At 53.5% G+C, this 24,136-nt stretch overlaps 1 protein-coding gene across 1 annotated transcript; it reads left to right on the top strand.

Moving 5' to 3' along the window:
* Nucleotides 1-367: 367 nt before the first annotated feature.
* On the top strand, nt 368-23,361 carry BTBD2 (BTB domain containing 2). Its single transcript, XM_086411531.1, has 9 exons — nt 368-770; nt 14,109-14,228; nt 17,316-17,472; nt 18,442-18,547; nt 18,632-18,829; nt 21,309-21,501; nt 21,629-21,716; nt 21,958-22,104; nt 22,373-23,361. The coding sequence occupies exons 1-9, from the start codon at nt 388-390 to the stop codon at nt 22,532-22,534; spliced, it is 1,554 nt and encodes a 517-aa protein (XP_086267657.1). The 5' UTR covers nt 368-387; the 3' UTR covers nt 22,535-23,361.
* The last annotated feature ends 775 nt before the right edge of the window (nt 23,362-24,136 follow it).

Here is a 24,136-nt window from a genome sequence, read left to right as displayed (position 1 = left end):
TCTGAGGTAACAGATCTAGAACCCGAGGTCCAGCGTCTGAGGTAACAGATTTAGAACCTGGGGTTGGGGGTCTGAGGTACAAGATTTAGAGTCTGGGGTCGGGGTCCCAGGACTGAAGTACGAGATCTAGCACGTGGGGGGGTCCCACGTCTGAGGTCGGGGCTCTGGGGTCTAGGCCCAGGGTCTGAGGTACGAAGTCTCCATGGGCCTCTGCTCGCCCCCGCCCCGCCCCGCCCCGCCCCGCCCCTCCCTCTCCCTCTCCCTCTCCCTCTCCATCTCCCTCTCCGGCTCCCCTCCTCTCCCCTCCGTCCCCCATCTCCTCGCTCCTCCCCTCTCCTCCCGCCCCTCCCCCGCCAGGCCCGCCCCGCCGGGCGCCGCACCGACAAGATGGCGGCGGGTGGGAGCGGCGGGCGCGCGTCGTGCCCGCCGGGGGTCGGCCCGGGCGCGGGGGGCGGCCCCGGGCCCAGCGCCAACACCGCCCCGGCCCCCGGCAACGCGGCCGCCGCCGCCGCCGCCCCGGCCCCCGCTGTCCCCGGGCCGCCCCCGCCGGTGTCGGTGTCGGGGCCGGGCGCGCAGGCCGCGGCGGGCGGGGAGCGGGCGGCCGAGGAGCCGGGGGCGGCGGCGCTGCTCCGCGAGCCCGTCTACAACTGGCAGGCCACCAAGCCCACGGTGAAGGAGCGCTTCGCCTTCCTCTTCAACAACGAGGTGCTCTGCGACGTGCACTTCCTGGTGGGCAAGGGGCTCGGCGCGCAGCGCATCCCGGCGCACAGGTGGGCCGCCGTCCGGGACCGCCGCCCGACCCGGGACCGGGTTAGCACCGAGGCCCGCCCCCCGGGACTCCGTCATCCCCCAAGACGCCGCCGCTTCCCGGGACCCGGTCATCCCCAGGACTGGACCCCTACCCCCACCCCCTCCCCAGGATTCAGTCATTCCTGGGATCCCGCTCCCCGCCTCCCCTCAGGAAAACCGCCAGCCCCGGGGACCCAGCACCCGCCATTCCTGGATCCCCTGCTGTCCTGGGGACCTGCCCTTCCCCACCGCCCCCGGGCCCCAGCACCCTTAAGGCCCTGTGACCCTGCCAGGCCTCCGTCCAGCCCGGACTTCCAGATACTAGCCATGGTCCGCTCCTGCGACCCCTGCCCCTCCACCCTCATTGGAGTCTCCTGGCTCTATGATCCCTGACCCTGCACTCATGCCCGAAATCTCCCAGGTCCGCAGACCTCTTTCACTTGCTGCATCTCTGTGACCCTTCAACCCCTGCCAGGCTTTCCAGGCCCTGCAGACCCCAGCCTGGCCAGCCGTAGGACCGCCAGAGACCCCATCTCCTTCCGCCTCTTCCATCTCCTTCCCCTCCTCCACTGGGGCCTCACGGGCCCCAGTGATCTCCTCCCCTGAGTGCCCCCTCCTTCTGGGGCTGGGATCCCCCAGAGCCCCGCTAGACTCCCACCTCGTGAACCCCAGACCCTCATAACCCCCGTTCCCTGACACCGTACATCCCAGGTCTCCTCTTGAATGGGGTTTTCCTTGGTGCAGGCCCACACCTCTGCCAGGCTCAGGGGTGCAGCCTCCAGGCTCAGGGGTGCAGCCTCCAGATTCCTAGGTGGGGCGGGGCTGTATCAGAGACCACCCTGCCCACTGCTTGCTGGGGGATGCTGGAAGGGTTCTGTTGGGGAAGGGGGCTGGGGGTTCTTGCAACTCTGCCTGGAGAGTCCCCAGCCCGCTGTGAGGGTTGTCTTCACCATTCAGATGTCTGGCTTTTACTTGGCCTGTGTTTTTGAGATTCTTCTCTCTAGCCCTTTCTTGGTTATTTATGTGCAACTGGGACTAGATTCCTGCCCGAGGGAGCTTCCAGGCCGGTGAGGGGGTCCCCAAGACCTCCTGGGGCTTGTCCCTGCCCTAACCCTCTCCCCTCCCCTGCGAGCTCCCCGTAGGGAGCTGGTTGCCTTGTGACCCAGGAGCCCCCAGCCTCCGTCATGCCTTTCTTGTTTCATATTCCTGCTCTGTGGATCCTCTTGATGGAAGGTTCTAGTTCCTTTTCTTTTCAGCCTTTGGGTTGTTATTTCATGTGCATTGTGAAATGTTACCTACCGCGAACAGGTGCATAAGTGACCCTGGGCTCTCCTGGGCCTCAGTTTCCCTCCACCCCTATGACCTGGGACCAACCATTAGACACTTCCTTCCTGGGGCCACTGGGAGGGTGGACCCTGTGACCAACCAACCCTGGGACTAACCAGGTCCTATCACAGTGCCCGGGCTCATCCTCCACACAGGCTGGCCTCACAGGCTGGTGGGGATGTAACCCGGTGCTCCAGGAAACACTGGAGCATTGCTGCTGGAGCACAGACAGGAGTAGGGAGAATTCCTCACAGCCTGTGCCCAGCTCCAGGCTGACCTCACCCCCGCCTCCCTCCCGGATGGGCTGCATTAAGGGACTGGCTTGTAAGGAGCAGATTGAAACCCCACCTTGGGGAAACCCAGCAGATGCCCCCTTAACCATGTGGCTAAATTGATGGTCCTGGGGGTGTCAACACCCCCAGCAGGAAAGAGTCCTCCCCCTGGTGTGCTCCACCTCCAGCCCTGAGTCCCAGTGTCGTGGGTTGATGGTGGCCCCCAAGTTGTGTCCAAGTCCCAAGGCCCAGAACCCATGAACAGGACCTTATTGGGAAAAGGGTCTTTGCAGATGTGATTAAGAGTTTCAAGAAGAGATCATCCTGTATAATCTGAACGGCACTAAATCCAAGTGTTAAGTGTCCATGTGAGAGACGTGGAGAAGAGGGACCAGACAGAGACTGGAGGGACGTGGCCACAAGCCACAGTCTGCCCGGGGCCCCCAGAAGCTGAGAAGGGCAGAACCTTGCAGGGAGCACGGCCCTGATCTTGCACCTGCAGCCTCCAGAACATGAGATTCTCTCATCACCCAATTTGCAGTAATTTGTTAGAGAAGTCCCAGGAACCAGTCCACCCAGAGAAAATAACCAGATAAACCCAGTGGGGCGTGCCTCAGGACGGTCCTGGGAGGAGCCCGAGGACACAAGTAAATGCCACGTGGGATCCAGAAACAGTGCCTGGGGTGGGAAGGGTGTTAGTGCAGAGCTGGTGACTGCTGAACCGGACCTGAGCTTACTTCACAAAGCAGACTGAGGGCAGGGCTCGTGCTAACTTCCAGAAAGGCTGTGGGGCCTGCAGCCACCATTTCCCAGGATCCAGGCTTGTGGTGATTTTGGGCTGGGGCTCAGAATGGCGTGGACTCTGGGTGAAGGGCGACCTGGTACATGGGGCGCAGGAGGGCCTGGCATATGTAATGGCAGAGGGGCCAGCTCTGGCCAGGGCAAGCTCAGGCCTCGTTCAGAGTCTGCCGCCCACCCCCATCCCCTCTCCACTGTAGTACTTTTTCATCGCTCTTTTTCCTTCTAACTTTCTCTGTGATGGCTGTCCTTGGCTTGCTGTGAGCAGTGTCTTGCTGCTCTCCCTCCTGCCAAGCCCAGGAAAATGCCTGGCACACTGGGTGCTTAGGAAATGCATCAGTCCAATGTCTATACTCACAGGGCTCCCTCTGAGGAAGCACTGAGCATCTTCAGGGTAGCACTGTACAATTTGATTGCCCCACGTTAATATCTAAAATACCTTTATTCACATATCACTGGAGACTTAGCAGCGCAGAGATGTCCCCAAAGTACAGCAATCTCTGTGTGTGCTTAGCTAAATAGCACGTTTTTTAGTGACTGTGGCTTTATGGTGGATTTTGACAACTGCTGTGGCTGTTCTTCCCAGTTTTGCTCAAGACTTTTTGTGAAGACTTTTTCAGCTCGTCTCACACATTTAGCTGTTTCAGGATCAGTTACCCATCTGTCCATCCCTTCCTCCTGTCCATCCCTTGCTCAATCAGCAGTCTCTGAAACGGTGCTAACAAAAGACATCTCTTTCCCTGGAATTTACCTTCTAGCACAGTACCAGCAAATTTTTGTAAAGAGCCAGACAATAGGTAGTCTCAGTAGGCCACATGGTCTGTGTCCCAACTGCTTAATTCTGCTGTAGCAGTATGAACACAGCAAAGACAGAAATGAATGTGCATGGCTGTGTGCCAATAAAACTTTATTTACAAAAACAACTGGTGGGCTGGATTGGGTCCAAGAGCTGTATTTGACCAGTCCCTGGCTCAGTGGTTCCCTATAATCTTTAGAATCAGTTTGTCAAATGCTAAAGAAATAACTGGAGGGGTTTATCTTAGCAAAGATACCAGGTTGGGAGAGCTGACAGTTCAGAATACAAAGTATGGGCACATGTTGTCTCTCCATTTATGTATGGTACTTTTGTGTTTCCGTAGGGAAGTTTTGTAGTTTTATGTTTTGGGTTTTTTTTTTTTGGCCACACTGCCGGATTTTGGGATTTAGTTTCCTCTCTGGGGATTGAACCCAGGCCCCCTCAACAGTGAGAGTATGGAGTCCTAACTACTGGACCACCAGGGAATGCCCAGTTTTATAGTTTCTTCACATAGCTCTTGTGTGCAAGAGCTATGGCACTCCACTCCAGTACTCTAGCCTGGAAAATCCATGGACGAAGGAGCCTGGAAGGCTGCAGTCCACGGGGTTGCTAAGAGTCGGACACGACTGAGCGACTTCACTTTCACTTTTCACTTTCATGCATTGGAGAAGGAAATGGCAACCCACTCCAGTGTTCTTGCCTGGAGAATCCCAGGGACGGGGGAGTCTGGTGGGCTGCTGTCTATGGGGTCGCACAGAGTCGGGACACGACTGAAGCAACTAAGCAGCACATAGCTCGTAAACATTTATTGCTAGGTGTTGTTTTTGTTGTTGTTGTTGTTGTTTTTTCTGTTGTGAGTAATTTCTCCGTTACATATTTCCTAGCTGGTTCTTGCTGGGAAGCTGTGGGGCCTTGCACATTTATTTTTATCCACTGGAATGATTTCTTTCTGAATCCTCTTTGGTGTTAATAGCTGTTCCATTGATTCCATGGTCCAGTGCTGTCCAGTAGACTTTTCTGTGACAATGGGAATGTTCTAGATCTGTCCTCTCCAGTCCTAGCCTCTAGTCACACATGGCTACTGAGCACTTGAAATGTGGCCCTCACAACTGAGGAACCAAATCTTTTGTTTTCTCAGCTACACCACATGGCTCGAAGCATCTTAGTTCCCTGACCAGTGATTGAACCTTCGACCTCAGCAGTGAAAGCATAGAGTCCTAACCACTGGCCTGCCAGGGAATTCCCAAACTGAATCTTTTTTTTTTTTTTTAATCTATTTATTCTTGGCTGCCCTGAGTCTTTGTTGCTGTGTGGGCTTTTCTCTAGTTGCAGCGGGCGGGGGCTACGCTCTAGTTGCCGTGTGCGGGCTTCTCATTGCAGTGGCTTCTCCCGTTGTGGAACACAGGCTCTAGTTTTGCCATTTGTAGAAATCGCATATAATTAAAATGACAGAATGTGTAGGTTTTGATCTGGCTTCTTTCATTCAGTGTCTTATTTGTGAGATCTATCCACATCCTTGAATGGACAGCTCATTTCTTTTTATTGCCAAAGTAATTCATCTTACTGCTGAATCCCATTGCATGGATGGACCACACTTTGTCCATTCACCAGTCATATGGGTTATACAGGCATACAGGTTAAAGAGGTCATTTCTAGCTTCTAGCTTTTCATTATAAGGAATAATACTGCTATGAACATTCAACATTTGTGCAGAAATCTGCATATGGAAGTACTACTGTTCCTTTTCTCTTGGGTAAATACCTAAGGGTCAAATGTTGGAACCGCAAAGTAACACTTACATGTGACATTTTAAGAAACCGCCAAACTGGTTTCCAAAGTGGCTTCCCCATTCCCCACCCGCCATGATGCCCAAGGACTCAGTAATGTCTTTGGCCTCATAGGTGAATTGGAAAATGTTCCCTCCTCCTCTGCTTTCTAGAAGAATATGCAGAGGGTTGGTGTTAATTTCTTCTGGGAATGGGCTTTTCCTTGTGGGGAGATTTTTTCTTTTTCTTTTTTTGCTGCACTGTGGAGCTTGTGGGATCTTAGTTCCCTAGCCAGTGATCGAACCTGTGTCCCCTACAGTGGAAGCTCAGAGTCTTAACCGCTGGACCACCGGGAATTCCCTGTGGAAAGATAGTGTGTTTTAATTGGTTGTGCTGGGTCTTCGTTGCTGCATGAGGGCTTTCTCCAGTTGTGGTGAGCAGGGGCTGTTCTTCATTGCGGTGTGTGGGCCTCTCGCTACAGTGGCTTCTCATTGCAGAGCACAGGCTCTAGGCACGTGGGCTCAGTAGTTGCAGTGCATGGTCTTTAGTTGCCCCACGGCATGTGGAATCTTTCTACATCAGAGATTGAACCCATGTCCCCTGCACTGACAGGCAGATTCTTATCCGCTGTACTACCAAGGAAGTCCCAGAAGATTTTTAGTGACTAATTCACTTGTTATTTATTTGTTTAGATTTCTCTGTCTTCAGTGAGTGTTGGCAGTTTGTCTTTACAGGAAGTTATCCATTTCCTCTAAGTTGTCTTTGTTGACGTAAAGTTGTTTCAAAGTTCTTTTACCGTTGGTCTTAGTGATATTCCGTTTTCATTTCTGATTTTGGTAACTTGTGTCTTTTTGCTTGATCAGTCTAGCTAAAGTTCTAGCAGTGGTTTAAATTTTTTTTTCCCCTCAAAGAATGACCTTTTGGTTTCATTGATTTATCTCTATTTTCCCATTCCCAGTTTCATTAATTCCTGCTCCCACTTTACTGTCTTCTTTGTTCTTTGGGCTTGATTTGCTCTTTTCTAGATTCCTGGGATGGAAGATTGCCTTGCTGATTTTATTTTTTATAAACTGTTGATCACTCTGTGTGTGTCTTGTGAGATCTTCATTCCCTGACCAGGGATAGAACCTGGACCCCGGCAGTGAAAGTGCCAAGTCCTAACCACTGGATTGCCAGTTAATTCCCAGAAGCTTAGGTTGCTGATTTTAGATCTTTATTTAATGGATACATAATGTTTACCCCAAGCAGTGTTTTAGCTGCATTCCTCATAGTCTGATGTGCCCTGTGCATTTTTGTTCTGGTCAAGATCTTTTCTCATTCCCCTTGTGTTTCTTCCCTGACCCATGGGTTACTTAGAAGTGTTGTTTCATTTCCAAATGTTTGGGAATTTCTCAGAGGTCTTTCTGTTATTGGTGTATAATTTAATTCCTCTGTTTGGAGAATAAGCTTTGACTTCTTTCAGTGCCTGTAAGTATATTTGTTTGACCTTGTACCTGGTCTGTCCTAGAGAATATTCCTAGAGCGTGCCTTCTGCCATCACTGGGCTGAGGGTTTTGTTTGGGGAGTTTAAGAAATCCCCAAAAGAAATTTATTTGGCTGTGTCAGGTCTTGTTTGCAGCATGCGGAATCTCTAGTTGTGGCGTGCAAGCTCTGTAGTTGTAACATGGGGGCTCAGTTTCCCCATGGCCTGTGGGATCCTAGTTCCCTGACCAGGGATCCAAACTGAGTTCCCTACACTGGAAGGTGGATTCTTAACCCCTGGACCACTGGGGAAACCCCTGGGCTGAGGGTTTCGTAAAGGTATGTTGGTGGCGTTGTTCAGTCTGGCTGTTTGTCAGTTGTGAAGAGTGAGGTGTTGAAACCTCCGGTGGAAACTGTTGGATTGTCTCTTCCGCCTCTTTATGCTTAGTTTCTCTTTGTGTGGTTTGGGACTCAGTTGTGTGTTTGTTTGCGCTGTTACCTATTCCTGTGTACTGACCCTCTGTTCGTAGGAAATGTCCATTTTCCAGTAACATTCCCTGTCTTCACATCTGTCTTGTCTGCTATCAGGGCAACCACTCCAGCTCACTGGTGCTTTCTGTCTGCAGGGTATGTCTTCCCTCATCTTTCTCCTTTCACCCCCTTCGTGTGTTTAATGTAAAACTTCGGAGCCTGTGCTATCCATCTGTCCCATCTCTGGTGACGTGAGCCTTGGCCGCAGGGCAGGTTTCTCCACTGGGATGTCCCTGCCATCCCCTCGTCATCACCCTTCCCTCCTGAGGGGTGCTCTGTGTAGACATCCCCTTTCCCCTCCTCCTTTGCCCACTGTTGGAGTATATGTGGATGGTGGTTCTAGCTGGAAAGAGTTGTTTACTCTGGCATCTGCCATATGGTGATTTCCTATTTCCATAACTCCTTCTCCATTTGTTAACTGGGATTCTGAAAGGAAAAACTGTCCCTTCCCCCTTGCTCACATACCTCCTCCATTATATATTTATTTCTTCATGGACTCACAGTTGTTTATCTTTTGGGTCATTGTCTGGTATGAGCGTTACTGTCCCAGATTTGGCCACTGGAAGTCCTTACAGTTAGCTCAATTCCTTTTAACATTGGTGTGTCATGTCGGGAGAATGTCTTTACTTTTTGGCCCCACAGGATACCAAGCTCATCTCATCCTTCCCCTCCCTCAGCCCAGGAATCAACCATTTCTCCGTTTAGTGGAAAATGGTATTTAGAAACCAAGATACAGGTGCTGGGTGTGCTCACTGCTGCTGGGGTATTGTTGTTAAGAGACCTTCTTAGCAGATAGAGCGAGGAAATATACCAACACACAACCTCTATTTCTGTGTCTCTGTCTCCATCTGTCCATCTAGTCTGTCCATCCATCCATCCATTCACCCACCTAAAAGCCAGGAGATCAACTTGAGTCCCTCTGACTCTGGCTCAGCCTTGGAGAGTTCATCCCAGCCTCCCTTCCCCTCACCTGTAACTCTCTTCTCCAGTTCTCAGAACCTGGCTTTCATTTTGCACATGTCTGCTTAGTGGCACAACATGTGTAGTTTCAGAGCTGCTTTTCCTATCCTGTGAAAAATACTTTTTCTGCATAAAGCACAGTATTTGTATGCAGTTCTTTTGGCCTTTAACCTGTTTCCCAAAGCTGCATAGCTGGTCTTTCTTCCCTGTCCCTTCAGGGTAGTGTGTCATTCTTTCTTTCTTTTTAATTTTTAAGTTGTAAAATACACATACCATAAAATTCACCCTTTTAACCATTTTTAAGTGCACAGCTTGGTGGCACTAAGCATATTCATGTTGTTTGCAACCATCCCACCAAAACTCTGTCCCCATGGAACACTGACTCCCCATCGCCTTCCCCAGCTCCTGGCCCCACCATCTTCTCCCTGTCTCTTGTGGATCTGACTCCTTTAGGGACCTGTGAGTTGAACCAAACTCTGTGTTCTTCTGTGTCTGGCTTCTCTCACTGAGCATCATGTTCTCAACGTCTGTTCGTGTTGTAACATGAGTCCAAATCTCCTTCTTAAGGTAACTAACACCCCTTGTATGGACAGACCACTTTGTATGGATGACGTGCTCACTGCTCGTCTGTCATCTCTTGATGGACACTGGGTCGCTTCCATCTTCAGGAGTCTGTGGATCATGACATGCTGAATACTCATGCACAGGTTTTGTGTGGATGTGTGCGTTCACTTCTCTCAGGCACATACCCTGGGAGTGGCACTGCCGGGTCGACAGGAACTTCATGTTTCGCCCCCTGGTGAACCACTGGCCTGTCTACCACAGCTACACACCTCATGACCCCCGCCCCTGTCACCCTGCTTGAGGACTCTGATTTCTCCACATCCTCAGCAGTTCTCGTCATTGTCTAGGTTTTTTATTCTAGCTGGTGGTCCAAGGGGTAAGGTCATGTCTCATGGTGGGTTTTTTTGTAACTGATGCTTTTGCTTTGATACTGCATTTCCATCATACTTTCTCATTAATTTTTATCTTGCAGAGGCTTTTGACTCTTATCACTGTAAGTGCGTGCGTGCGTGCTCAGTTGTGTCCAACTCTTTGCGACTCTGGACTGTAATGCACCAGGCTCCTCTGTCCATGGAATTTTCCAGGCAAGAATACTGGAGTGGCTCATGGTGGTTTTTTTTTTGTTTTTTTTTTTAATTTATTTGGCTGCATCGTATCTTAGTTGCAGCACTCAGGATCTTCATTGCCTCATGTGGGATCTTTGCTTGTGTCGCATGGAATTCTAGTTATGGTGCATGGGCTCACTAGTTGTGGCACGTGGGCTTAGTTGCCTGGGGCGTTCAGTTCAGTTCAGCTGCTCAGTCGGGTCCGACTCTTTGCCACCCCATGAACTGTACACACCAGGCTTCCCTGACCATCACCAACTCCCGGAGCTTGCTCAAACTCAGGTCTGTCGAGTCACTGATGCCATCCAACCATCTCATCCCTTCTCCTGCCTTCAACCTTTCCCAGCATCAGGATCTTTTCAGATGAGTCCTTTCTTCGAATCAGGTGGCCAAAGTATTGGAGCTTCAGCTTCAGCATCAGTCCTTCCAATGAATATTCAGGACTGATTTCCTTTAGGATTGACTGGTTTGATCTCCTTGTTGTCCAAGGGACTCTCAAGAGTCTTCTCCACTACCACAGTTCAGAAGCATCAATTCCTAAGCACTAAGCTTTCTTAATGGTGTAACTCTCACATCCATACATGACTGCTGGAAAAAACCATAGTTTTGACTAGATGGGCTTTTGTCGGCAAACTAATGTCTCTGCTTTTCAATATGCTATCTAGGTTTGTCATAGGTTTTCTTACAAGGAACAAGCATCTTTTAATTTCATGGCTGCAGTCAGCGGCATCTGCAGTGATTTTGGAGCCCCTCAAAATAAAACATGTCACTCTTCTATTGTTTCCCCCTCTATTTGCCATAAAGTGATGGGACTAGATGCCATGATCTTTGTTTTTTGACTGTTGAGTTTTAAAGCCAGCTTTTTCACTGTGTTCTTTCACCTTCATCAAGAGGCTCTTTTTAGTTTCTCTTCACTTTCTGCCATAAGGGTGGTGTCATCTGCATATCTGAGGTTATTGCTATTTCTTCTGGCAATCTTGATTCCAGCCTGTGCTTCGTCTAGCGTGGCATTTCACATGATGTACTCTGCATATAAGTTAAATAAGCAAGGTGACAATATACAACCTTGACATACTCCTTTCAATTTGGAACCAGTCTGTTGTTCCATGTCCGGTTTGAAGTGTTGCTTCTTGGCCTGCATACAAATTTCTCAGGAGGCAGGTATGGTGGTTGCTATTCCCATCTCTTTAAGAATTTTCCACAGTTTGTTGTGATCCACACAGTCAAAGGCTTTAGTGTAGTCAATGAAGCAGATGTTTTTCTGTAATTCTCTTGCTTTTTCTATGATCCAAAGGATGTTGGCAATTTGATTCCTGGTTCCTCTGCCTTTTCTAAATCCAGCTTCAACGTCTGGAAGTTCTTGGCTCACATAGTGTTGAAGCCTCGCTTGGAGAATTTTGAGCATTACTTTACTAGCGTGTGAGATGAGTGCAATTGTGTGGTAAACACTCTTTGGCATTGCCTTTCTTTGGGAGTCCTGTGGCCACTGCTGAGGTTTCCAAAGTTGCTGGCCTATTGAGTGCAGCACTTTCACAGCATCATCTTTTAGGATTTGAAATAGCTCAGCTGGAATTCTATCACCTCCACTAGCTTTGTTCGTAGTGATGCTTCCTAAGGCCCACTTGACTTCATACTCCAGGATGTCTGGCTCTAGGTGAGTGATCACACATCGTGGTTATCTGGATCATTAAGATCTTTTTTGTATAGTTCTTCTGTGTATTCTTGCCACCTCTTCTTAATATCTTCTGCTTCTGTTAGGTCCATACTGTTTCTGTCCTTTTTTGTGCCCGTCTTTGCATGAAATGTTCCCTTGGTATCTCTAATTTTCTTGAGGAGATCTCTGGTCTTCCCCATTCTGTTGTTTTCCTCTATTTCTTTGCATTGATCACTGAGGAAGGCTTCCTTACCTCCTTGCTATTCTTTGGAACTCTGCATTTGGATGGATATATCTTTCCTTTTCTCTTTTGTCTTTTACTTCTCTTCTTTTCTCAGCTATTTGTAAGGCCTCCTCAGGTAACCATTTTGCCTTTTTGCATTTCTTCTTCTTGGGGATGGTTTTGATCACCACCTCCTGTACAATGTCATGAACCTCCATCCATAGTTCTTTAGACACTCTATCAGATCTAATCCCTTGAATCTATTTGTCACTTCCACTGTATAATCGTAAGGGATTTGATTTAGGTTATACCTGAATGGTCTATGGTTTTCCCTACTTTCTTCAATTTAAGTCTGAATCTTCCAATAAGGAGTTCAGGATCTGAGCCACAGTCAGCTCCTAGCCTTGTTTTTGTTACTGTTTAGAGCTTCTCCATGTGGGATGAATCAAACCTGCGTCCCCTGCATTGGTGGGTGGATCCTTAACCACTGGACTGCCAGGGAAGTCCACTCATAGTGGTTTTGATTTGCCATATTCATCATCATGGTTTTGAGGATGGACGGAGAGGTGGGGATAGGAGACTCCTGGCAGGAGGCCAGTGAGGGGCCTGGTGGGCAGGGCTGCAGGTGGAGATGATCAGACTCCCCTGGACCCAGTTGCTCTTCCAGGCCTGAAGTTTGTCACTTTGTCCACCGGGAACACTGAGGACATGTATACCCCACCATCCTGGGCCCTGCACAGACACACCAGGCCCGGCTGGTCTGCCTCTTATGTCCTGCCAGTGAATCGTCAGGGATGGTTTTCCCCATAGGAGATCAAGATGCTCTGTTGTATCTAGGAGAAAGGAGGAACAGGAAAGCATTGCATATATGGATTGTGTGTGGGGCTGAGGACCCAGATGCCATGATGAATGAGTGGGGCTCCAAGGACACAACAGGGCTGGCAGCTGAACAGGGCATGGGCATCCTGGGGTGGCCAGATGGTGGGGCAAACCACATCAGTTATCCTCTCTTGGAACCCAGAAGTCTACTATGGGGTATGGCAGGGCTGTGCTCCCTCCAGAGGCTCCTCCAGCTTCTGGGGTCCCAGGCATCCTTGGCTCTTCAGTCTCTGCCTCCCTCATCATGTGGCCTCTCCTTGGTGTCTTATTATAAGCCATTGCGTCAGGGCCCAGCCTGGATGAGGGTAGCCTGGGCTTAGCAAGTAACATCCACAAAGACCCTGTTTCCAGACGAGGTCCCATCCTGACATTCCAGGGGGATGTGACTTTGGGGACACTCCTTTCATCCACTGCATTTAGCTTCTCACCTGGCTCCCATCTCTGTCCTGGCCTTTGGAGTGCTGTTAAGCCCTGGGCAGGACTGGGGGCCAGACCAGTGCCTGGCAGAGCTGGGAGCACACATCCACGATGGAGGAGTGGGTAGGAGCAGGGGTGGACGGGCTTCTTTCAGGGAGTGAGGGATGCCTGGGTGGGGTTTTCTGGGCGCTGTGGGGAGCGTCACTGGGCAGAGAGAAGCCGGGGAGTGGGCTGTCACTGCTGAATCCAGAGATTTTGCAAGGGGGTGGGTGCTCGGAGCCCTGCATGGGTCACAGTAGGACCCAGGGAGCAGGTGTGATGCAGGCATGGTGGCTTGCAATCCAGAGAATAGGGCTTTGCAGGGGGCTGTCCTCTTTGGGGAAGGCTGTCATGGGGCAGGCCTGGGGACCGTGAGTACACAACTGGTGGAACCCTGAGGCCCCCGAGGCCACTCACATCCTAACGCTCCCTTGGCCTCGACACCCTTCCCCACAGACTCAGCACGGTCCTAATGTTCTCTCCAGGCCTTCCCTGGCAGCCTGACCCTGGGGGATGTGTGTAGAGCAGTGGAGTGAGTGAGTGAATAAATGAGTGAGGGAGTGAAAGAGTGGTTGAGCAATGGTTGAACAAGTGAATAAATGAATGAGTGAGAGAATGAGGGAGTGACGTGGTTGAGAGAATGAGGGAGCAAGTGGTTGAATGAATCAGTGAGTGAACGAGTGAGTGAATGAACGATGAGTGAGTGAATGAATGATGGAGGGAGTGAACGAGTTGGGGAGTGCCTGAGCTGCCTGTGGCGTGTGGAACTGGCAGAAAGCTGTCGTCCATGCAGCCCCAGGGAGATGGTTTTGCATCTGTGCCCTCTCACTGTTGATCCACAGGAGCTAACTTCTCAGTCCTCAGGGCCTGCCTTCCAGAAGCATCTAGGGCAGGATGCTCTGGGCAGGGTGTTACTACTGCAGGGATGCTCGCCATCCACATCCCAGGGCCTCAAGAGACCCCAGGCTTGGGCACTTGGAGACTGGTGGGTCTCACAGAGGGTAACCAGGTCTTCTCTGACTCCCTAGGTTCGTGCTGGCTGTGGGCAGCGCTGTCTTCGATGCCATGTTCAACGGGGGAATGGCCACCACGTCCACCGAGATCGAGCTGCCCGATGTGGAGCCGGCTGCCTTCCTGGCACTACTCAAGTAAGACCTTCCAGGTCCTTCCCACCCGGGGGTAGGACAGACATACCTGATGGTTAATTAATAGAGCCCTGGGGACATTGCCTCCAGAGTCCCAGAAGCGACTCCCTTGAGATTTCTAGAACTCAACTTCTCAGTGAGGGGTGGACTCTGGACATCCCCCACCATTTTCATATTTTGCATTTTTTGTCTCAAAATATATTTCACATACTGTTCAACTCACCCTTGAAAGTGTACAGTGTACTATTAGTGGCATTTAGTTTTTCCACAGAGCACGCAGCCGCCACCTCTTAATTCCAGAACAGTCCATCCCCAGAACCGCACCCTCCCCAGCCCCTGACAACCAGGAACCCACCCTCTGTGTCTGTGGATCGGCCTGTTCTGGACGTTTCCCACCAGTGGACTCACACCCTGCGTGTCCTGTGTCCGCTTCTCTCACTGAGCATCGTGGTTTCAGGTTCACCCGCGTGTTGGTGAATCTCCCAGTTTTCATTCCTTGTACTCAAAGAGTTTTTAAAGAAATAGCCTAACGTAAGGATTTTTAATTCAACATGTATTTTTTCTTTCCGAGTTTCAATTTTTTTTCTCAAGGACTTTAAAACAAATCTAGTGATTTGGGGTAGAGGTGCTACACACAGACTGCAGGAAGCCAAGGAGGCAGCACCCCCGTGGAGGCAGCACCCCCGTGGAGGCCGGCGAGCTCTGTGGACCACACGTGTAGCCTGAAGGCTATCCTACATGGTCAAACAGCTTTTTAAATGTGGAGTTTCCTTTTTTGCCTTTTTTGTTGTTGGCCTCAGGACATGGGGGACCTTAGGAGTTCCCTGACCAGGGATCAAACCTGGGCCCTCAGCAGTAGAAATGCAGAATCCTAACCTCTGGCTGGCCAGGGAAGTTCTTTTCCCTTCTGATTATAAAAATGGCATTGATTCACACAAAGAGAGAGGGAGGGAGAGAAAGAGAAAAGAAAAAGTGGAAGAAAATGGAGTGGACCTGCCCCGCTCTGAGCACCATGGACAAGGCCTTGCCTGGCCGGTCCCATTCATATCCAGTCCCATCTGTGTTGTGCGCTCCCAGCCGCCTGCCCCAACCGTGTCATCTTCTCCCCTCTGGTATCCACAGTTACCCTCGGATGTAAACCAGTTCCTGTTAGCTCCATCTAACCACGCTGAATTCTGCAGGCTGACCACAAACAACACTTGGTGGAGTAATCTCACTTCTGTCTCTAGGCAGCTTTTCAGACCAGGGTCCACAGGCTGCCTGCGAGAGAGGGCAGGGGGTGCTGCTTCCACTGCTGCCTGCTGATCCTGCAGAAGCGGCCTGGAAGAATCTGTAAACTGTAGGCAGGGCTGAGTGCCAAGAAAAACTTATTTACAAACCAGGTGGTAAAATTACAGTGAGCTGTCACTTCACACCCACCAGGATGGCTATGATCAATATTAAACAAACAAGTTGTCTCGAGGACATGGAGAAATGGGGGCCATGATGCACTTCTGGGGGAATGTGAAATGGGGCAGCCACTGTGGAAACAGTCGGAAGATCCTCACAATCTAAACATAGAGTCACCATATGCTCAGGCAATCCTACTCTGGGTACAGATCCAAAAGAAGGGGATGCAGGGGCTTGAAGAGAGATTTGCACACCCACGTTCACAGCAGCATGATTCACAACAGCCAGAAGGTGGAAACACCCCAGCTGTCATGAACAGATGAGGGATGAAGAAGGTGTGATCCATCCACATGCTGGAGTATTACTTGGCCTTCAAAAGGATTCTGACACTTGCTCCAACATAGATGGACCTTGAGGACATGATGAAATAAGCCAGATGCAAAAGGACAGGTACCGTCTGATTCCACTAACAGGAGGTCCTAGAGGAGTCAGATGCAGAGACAGAAAGTGGATGGTGGGGCCAGGAGCTGGCGGAGGGGTGGGGAGTCAGTGTTTCGTGGGGACAGAATTCCAGTTTGGGAAGCTGAGAAAGTTCTGGAGATGGATAGTGGGAATGAATGCACAATGAAACGAATGTAACTAATGCTACTGATGGTCAAAATGGTAAATTTTATGTATATATTACCATAATTTTTAAAAATTAGAATGTCTATTTTTTAAAAAGACAAAAAAAAGTGATAGATTGCAGTTGGCCAAACCCTCCCTTTAGTCTAAGCTTGGTGAGACATGGGGTGAAAGGCTGTTCTGTCTCGTCTCCATCTCTGTGTCTGTCTTTCTCTGTATATGTTTGCTGTTTCTCTTTCTGTCCCTGGGTTTTGATGACCACGGCTGTTCCCCTGAGAGGGTGGACACTACCTCCGTTGTATGTGAGGGGCTCACCCATCTGCTCCCACATGTCCTGGTCTGTTCCAAGGTCCCCCTCAGCACTGCTGACATTGATGGCCATTCTGTCCCTGACCCCGCCAGATCCCTGCTGCTTCTGTGTAGGCTTCCAGTGCGTTCTGGGGGTGCTGAGTGCCAGGAGAGGGGGCACCTTCCAGGAACTTGCTCTTTGGGCTGTTCCAGTGGGTTGGGCTTCCACCCTTGCTCCCTTGTACTCCCGCTCTGTGCCTGTGGATGACACTCAGGTGGTTTCCTGTGCATTGTGCTGCTGTGAACACACATCATTTCTCCTGCATGCCCAGGGCCGCCCTGAGGTGCTTCCACCAGACGGGCCAAGGGCTGCTTTCTCAACTCTCTCCCTGTGGTTTTGTAATCGACCCCACTTCTGACCCACACAAAGAGTTGGCCTGAGGACAGGTGGTCACCTCGGCCACCATATCTGCAATTCCAGCTGGCACTTCTGGTCCCATCAGTGGTTGAGCTTGAGCTGGCTGTGGCTGGGCCAGAGGGTTGTTCAGAGGGTTATGGCCCCAGGGCAAATCCCATGCTGCCCACAGAGGAGTTAGAGGCTGCCTGCTGTGTAGATACGTTCCGTGGGTATCATGTGGGTAGTTTAGCTCCGCTCCTTTTTCCTGGTAACTTTTTTGAGGGGTCAAGTCCACAGGTCAGAGGGCAACTGGTGCTGGTTTGGATGGCTCCTTGGGCCGGTCTGGAGGGTGAGGGCAGGGAGGCTGTCCTCACACCCGCCTCTGCCCCTAGGTTTCTCTACTCAGATGAAGTTCAGATCGGGCCTGAGACGGTCATGACCACGCTGTATACTGCCAAGAAGTACGCGGTGCCTGCTCTTGAGGCCCACTGTGTGGAGTTCCTGAAAAAGAACCTGCGGGCTGACAACGCGTTCATGCTGCTGACGCAGGTGCAAGGCTGGGATGCAGGGGGCAGGGCAAGGATGTGGGGGAGGGGAAGGCGTGGGACCTGCTGGGGCATAGGTGCGGAGTCTGGACAGCGATATAGGTGGGTGAGGATGCCGCCGCTGGGGCAGGAGAGGTCGGGTTGGTGCATTTGACTTTTAGGTGTCTGCTAAATCTTGTGGAAGGGTAAGTTCCTCCCTCACTGTACCCTGCACCCTGCGGGTGAGTTTCCCTGGTTACTCTTGCGCTCCTGTGGACGTTTTGGTGCCCTTGTGCAGGGCTCAGGTGTGGGGAGAAAGGTATTCCGTTACTAAGTTAGAGGGGCACGTCTGAGGCTGTCTGGTCCCACTGACTGTGACGGGGCTGGACCACTGAGAGGCCGGCTGGGATAGGGCAGCACCCAAGTGTAGTTGTGGCTCTATGACCCCTCGCTGCCGTGGTGTCTGGGCCCCGGCGCATCTGCTGAGTTGCTCTCGAGTGCTAGAGCCTGGGCTGTCATATGGGGACTGTTCCCAACCATTTCCTGAGAGCTGCAGCCACGTGGGGCGTCCTGGCCTCCTAGCCCAGCCCCAGGCAGAGCACAGTGCATAGGGGTGTGGGTTTGGGCTGCCCCACAGCTTCCCGGGCATCCCTGGGCCCCACCCTGTGCATGAGTTCTCATATTAGGGGCACATCTCTGCAGTGTCCTGTGGGTCCTTCTCTGCCCTCTCCCCAAGGCTCCTGCCTGACCTGGGGAGGACTGGGCCCACCTCCAGCCTGAACCTCTCAGTATCCTGACTTTTGAGGTGCAAGCCTGCCCTTCCCCCGCCCCCATCCCCAGACAGTGGTTACTGTGAGTCTGGGACCCTGGAAGATGATAATCTCTGGGCTGCTGCTCGGCTCCCAGGACTTGAAATCCATGCCCAGTGTGGAGCCAGGGTTCATGTGGCTGGGTGTTGACATGGCTCTTCTCTTACTGCCCTCCCACTCTCCAGGCAAGACTTTTTGATGAACCACAGCTTGCCAGCCTATGTCTGGAGAACATTGACAAGAACACGGCTGACGCCATCACAGCTGAGGGCTTCACGGACATCGACCTAGGTGAGGCACACTGGTCGCCGCCCAGGGGCCATCAGACCTCATCCCCGAGGTGGGGCCGCACCCGCTGACAGCCCCTCCCTGCAGACACACTGGTGGCGGTGCTGGAGCGGGACACGCTGGGCATCCGAGAGGTGCGCCTGTTCACAGCCGTTGTCCGTTGGTCCGAGGCTGAATGTCAGCGGCAGCAGCTGCAGGTGACACCCGAGAACAAACGGAAGGTTCTGGGCAAGGCGCTGGCCCTCATCCGCTTCCCACTGATGACCATTGAGGAGTTCGCTGCAGGTAACAGGGGCACTGACAAGGAGTGTGATCCCGAGTGTGAGTCATGTGACCCTCAGCCTGGCCACAGTGGGTCAGGCGCCAGCCGTGTCCGTGTGAGAACAGGACTGGGCTTGAGACCCTGATGTTGGAATGACCTCCAGAGGCCAACCATCCTGAGTCCCCACATCTCAAGTGTCCACACACGTGTGTCTTGAGTGTTGCAGATCCCCAACAGGGGCTCATGTCCGGGGAATGGGCTGTGGCGTCCGGGTCTTCCATGAGCCTATGAAGGGCTGAGAGGTGTCTGGAGCCATGCTGCAGGGCTCAGGTTGGGACTCAGGCCTAGGCAGGGTTGGCCCTGGCCCTACCTCCTGCCCCATGGGGACCCTCCAATCCTTTGGGCCGTGTGGCAGTAGATGCCAACTTGGCACCCTCCCCCAGGGAGGCTGGGCCTCCCCTTTGGGTCATTTTCGTGGCTGATGCCAACCTTGGTCCTGGAGCCACACTGGCCTGGGAGGTTCTGGGTGGAGCTCTAGCCCACAGCAGGTGCACCACGTCCTGTCTCTCCCAGGTCATGCTGCTCCTATTCCCGCTCTGGTTCAGGGTCTCCAGATTGAACAGCGACAGCAAACAGATCATTTTCCAGTGTGTCTGCCATGCAGTGGCGGGGAGGCACTTCTTCTATGGGTCAGCTCTCTATGATCAGAATCTGACTTGACCAGGTGACCTGTTTTATCTGGCAGTCACTGGTGGCACAGCAGAACTTGGGTACAGCCTCAGAGGCCGTCTCCGGTACTCTGGGGCTCACTTATCCATCAAATACTTAGCACTTCCTCATACCAGACCCTGGCAGCACCACAGTGACGGGGCCGTCCTGGGTGCTGTGGGGTGTGGAGCAGCCTCCCTAGCCCCACTCCCTCCATGCCAAGAGCCCCGCTTGTCTTCTTTAAGATTTTAATTATTTGGCCGCGTTGTGTCTTAGTTGTGGGACGCAGGATCTTGCATTTCGGTGCATGGACTCTGGTTGTGGTGCACAGGCTCTAGGGTGCAGGCTTCAGTAGTTGCAGGACATAGGTTTTCTGGTTGTGGCACTGAGGCTTGGTTGCCCTGTGGCATGTGGGAACTTAGTTCCCCAACCAGGGATTCAACCAGAGTCCCCTGCATTGCACGGCGGGTTCTTAACCACTGGGCTGCTAGGGAAGTCCCACCCTTATCTTGATGATCACGGATATCACAAACATTGCCCAGTGTTCCCTGGGGAGCTGGGACCTCCAGGTGAGAGCCCTCAGCTATAGTGTTGAGCTGTCCCAACCTAAGATGCCTGTGTGAGCCTTGCAGGATTCCTCTTTCTCCAGCCCTGCTTGTCACCCTGAAATAGCTCTCCTCCTGGTCCCTCAGCCCACCTGGTTTCCAAAGCCCCCCAGGGTCTCAGGTCTCCTGGAAGTACCACCCTCCAGCCTTTCTTGGCCCCCTCGCCCCTCCTCCCATGAGGGTCCCCAGGCTGGAGCACCCGCCCCCCACATGCAAGCTCTTGGGGTGTGTGCCAGACCTGGGCCTTGTCCTTCTGCTATGGGCGGGACCTCTGGGGCTTTGGCTGTTTGTCACTCAATTGTGTTTTGGAGAATTTTCCTGCCTCTTCTATTCCCCTTGAAAATGTAGGAAAGTAGAGAGAAGGTTGGGAAAATGTCCCCCAAAGACTACCCTGGCTGTGTGCGTCAGGACTGAGGTCACAGGTGGTTTGCTTTCTGTTTTCTGTGTGGAGATTTAAAGAGCGGTTCCTGTCTGTGTTCAGTTTTGTATCTTATGTGCTCCACAGACATCTCTCCCCTGTTGCTGCAATATGCGTACATGGGGCTACCGGGTCTGTGAGCCAGGCCATGGCTGACCTGCCCCAGAAACGAGCTCAAAGCTGGTGAATGAGCGATTCCTGTAAAGGAGGGCAGTGCCATCTAGGCCTGTTGCAGGCACCTTGTCCTGCCACAGGTGGTGGGCAGGGCGGGTGTAATCCTCCCGCCCTGTGGCCCAGGAGACCCCAGCACACTGGTCTTCCCCACCAGAAGCTCCTCTGAGTTCTTGGGTTGCTGCATCTAGGCTCCCACCTCCAGAGTCTTCCCCAGCTCCAGGCCTGACTTGGGGCCAGCACCCCCGCATCTGTAGGTGCCTGGGGTAGACAGGCAGGGGCATGAGCTCTGTGGACCCATGGTGTTCCCCTAGGTAGTCCCCGAGGGGGTCAGGAGACCCGAGTAGCTGAAAGGGGTTTTGCCCAGTTAGCTAGCACATTGGAGCATTGGCCCCATGTCAACCTGGGACCGCTCCCCAAACGCTCTTGGAAGGGCCATTTCCCCCTCACTAACACTCCCCCCCCGCCCCCCCGCCCAGGGGCTGCCTGGACCCATGACGGTTTGCAGAGAAAAGAGGCTGGGTCTTATGTCTTGCCTTCTGGTGTCTTTGTGCGCTCACGGTTTGCCCCATCCTTCCCAACTCCCTCCTGTGCCCACAGGGCCCGCGCAGTCGGGGATCCTGGTGGACCGTGAGGTGGTCAGCCTCTTCCTGCACTTCACCGTCAATCCCAAGCCACGTGTGGACTTCATTGATCGGCCACGCTGCTGCCTCCGCGGGAAGGAATGCAGCATCAACCGCTTCCAGCAGGTGGAGAGCCGCTGGGGCTACAGCGGCACGAGCGACCGCATCAGGTGGGCGGGGCAAGTCTCATGGGCAGGGCAAGTTGTGGGGCGGGGCCTAGTTGGGGCCTCCCCATGGGGAGGGGCAGGGCCTGGTTGGTGGAGGTCACTCAGCATCTCCTTCCTCCGATGCCCTCAGGTTCTCGGTCAACAAACGCATCTTTGTGGTCGGCTTCGGGCTCTACGGCTCTATCCATGGGCCCACAGATTACCAAGTGAACATCCAGGTCCTGCCCCTACCTCTGGGCCCTGTCCCTCCAGATCACCCCTTCCTCTTCTCGCCCCTTCTTCACATCCCACCCCTCTTCCGCTAGTCAAGGGGGGACCCAGGACCATGCCTCTCTACCCCCACCATTGGCCTCCTCCTTTCAGGTTAGCTTAGTCCTCACATCCAGGCTCCGTGGGGTCCTGTGGGTGGGCACCGGGTTGGGGGCACCGGGGTGAGCTGTGCCCGGCTCTGGCCCTTAGATCATCCACACGGACAGTAACACGGTTCTGGGCCAGAACGACACGGGCTTCAGCTGTGACGGCTCTGCCAGCACCTTCAGAGTCATGTTCAAGGAGCCGGTGGAGGTGCTGCCCAACGTCAACTACACGGCCTGTGCCACGCTCAAGGTGTGCCTGACCCCACCCCACCCAGGCCCCTGACCCCAGAAACCTACCCCAGGACCCCAACCCTGAACCTGACCCCCAGCCCAGACTCAGGGTCTCTGAGCCCCACCCAGGACCTCGCCTCCCAGTTTACTGCCCACCTCTAAGGATGTGAGGCTGGGAGGGCACAACCTTGTGTCCTCCTTTGGAGGCCTGCTGCGCACACTGGGTGGGCCCTGAGCTGTGTTCTTATGCAGCACATCCTTGCGGACCTGCTGGGTCCTCCCCACAGGGCCCAGACTCCCACTATGGCACCAAGGGCCTGCGCAAGGTGACCCACGAGTCGCCCACGACGGGGGCCAAGACCTGCTTCACCTTCTGCTATGCGGCCGGGAACAACAATGGCACATCGGTGGAGGACGGCCAGATTCCAGAAGTCATCTTCTACACCTAGGCCACTGGCCCGGTGCCCCCCAGCCCAGGCAGGCCGCCTGGCCCCACTGCTGTGCCTGCCGCCCACGCTGCTGCCCCCCACAGGGCCAGGAGGGCTCCTCTCTGCGTGCGGTGAGCTGGCTGCCTATTCCAAGGTGATGGAGGGGTGGGCAGGGCGGCAGAGACAATCCCCCTCAGGACTTGGGGGGCAGGGTCAGCCTAACCCCGCCCTGAGCAGAGGGTCCGCCCGCCCACCACCCCTGCAGCCCCACTCAGGGTTGGTGTAGGGTGTTGCCTCCTGTTTGTTTCAGCTGCACATGGCAATGCATCCTGAATTCCTGTTTCTCTGGTAGGAGAGCACGTGCGGGGCCGTAGCTGGCATGGGGGGCTTGTGTGCCTCTGCTCTGTTCACTGGGGAGGCTCAGGCCCCCCAACCTGCCCGAGAATGAGGGCTCAAGCCCTCCCAAGGTCCTGCAGGCCGGCTTCCTGCCAGGCCCAGGCCCTGCCCCTGGGCCCAGTAAAGGACCATCTGTGTCCAGCCTCCCTGGACGCCCCTCCCCGCCCCTGCAGCTGTGGACGCGGGTGGCAGACCGGGTCTGCCTGGGAGGGGCCATGTTGCGGGCCAGCCATGGTGGCCACGTCCCCACTGGCCCGCCTGCCCAACCTGTAGCCCCACTCCCAGCCCCCAGCAAGTACTCTGCCCAAGGTGCTGGAGGGTGCAGCCCCTACCCCACCCCCATGCTTCCATCTGGAGCCTGTGTCCTCCCCTAAGCCATGGAAGGTGTGTCTGCACACCACACCCCAAATGTTTTTGTTTTTTTTTTTTAAATAAAGGAAAGAAACGTATAATCCCTGAGACATGTGCTGCTTCCAGTGTGATGGGGTCCTGGCAGTGGAGCCAGACTTCTCACCTTCAGCGCATCCAGATCACATGGGGGCTTGCCCTGGGCTCCTTCTGGAGCAGCCAAGAGTGTCAGGAGCCCCCCCACCCCCACCCCCTGAACCAGGAATCTTGTTGGCAGGGATGCAACCCAGAGTGGCCGTGCTGGCTCTGCCCAGGGGGGTGTCCTCCTGCTTCCACAACCCATCCTGGCCCCTCCTGTCCAGTGAGGACTCTTAGGGATGAACCGGACCCAGGACCAGGCTGGCTGCAGAGACTCTGAGCCCCTGAGCTCCAGCCCTTGGGCTCCTCGTCACTTCCTGAGACCTGCCACACTGTAGGCAGACCCCAAGTGAGGGGTCCATGGGGCAGGGGACCAGGCCTCCCACTGTAGCCCCCAGAGCAGCCTGTCCTGGGGCCACTACAGTTCAGGACAGAAGGACAAATGGTGTCAGCCTGGGCACCCACAGGTTGTGGGCATGCCAAGAGTAAAGGCTGGGCAACAAGCCGGTGGGCTCATTAGAAGGGGTCCCAAGATGGCTGTGCCCCACTCCCAAGGCGTGTGGCTATTCAGGGTCACAGTGAGCTGCTGTGACTGTCTCCTGCCAATGGAACATGTGGCCTGCACTCTGGAGGAGGACCGCAGTGCAAGCTCCCTACAGCAGTGCACAGATATGAAGCGAGAGACAAAACAGAACAGATCTACATGTACTTCAGAAGCTGGAGTTATCAGCGTTCCTCGAC

The sequence above is a fragment of the Bos grunniens genome, chromosome 7, assembly GCF_055505025.1.
Source record: "Bos grunniens cultivar Pamir isolate PY7600 chromosome 7, Bosgru_T2T1.0, whole genome shotgun sequence".
Classification (NCBI taxonomy): Eukaryota; Metazoa; Chordata; class Mammalia; order Artiodactyla; family Bovidae; genus Bos; species Bos grunniens.
The sequence above is the reverse complement of the archived record's forward strand: the minus strand, read 5'-3'. Positions and strand labels throughout refer to the sequence as shown.

What these genes read in the sequence shown, in the direction of transcription:
- BTBD2 (XM_086411531.1), top strand. Translation starts at nt 388, where the DNA reads ATGGCGGCGGGTGGGAGCGGCGGGCGCGCGTCGTGCCCGCCGGGGGTC. An exon ending in ATTACCAAGTGAACATCCAG is followed by an intron (nt 21,717 to 21,957) that starts GTCCTGCCCCTA and finishes TCTGGCCCTTAG; the next exon opens with ATCATCCACACGGACAGTAA. An exon ending in CGGCCTGTGCCACGCTCAAG is followed by an intron (nt 22,105 to 22,372) that starts GTGTGCCTGACC and finishes TCCTCCCCACAG; the next exon opens with GGCCCAGACTCCCACTATGG.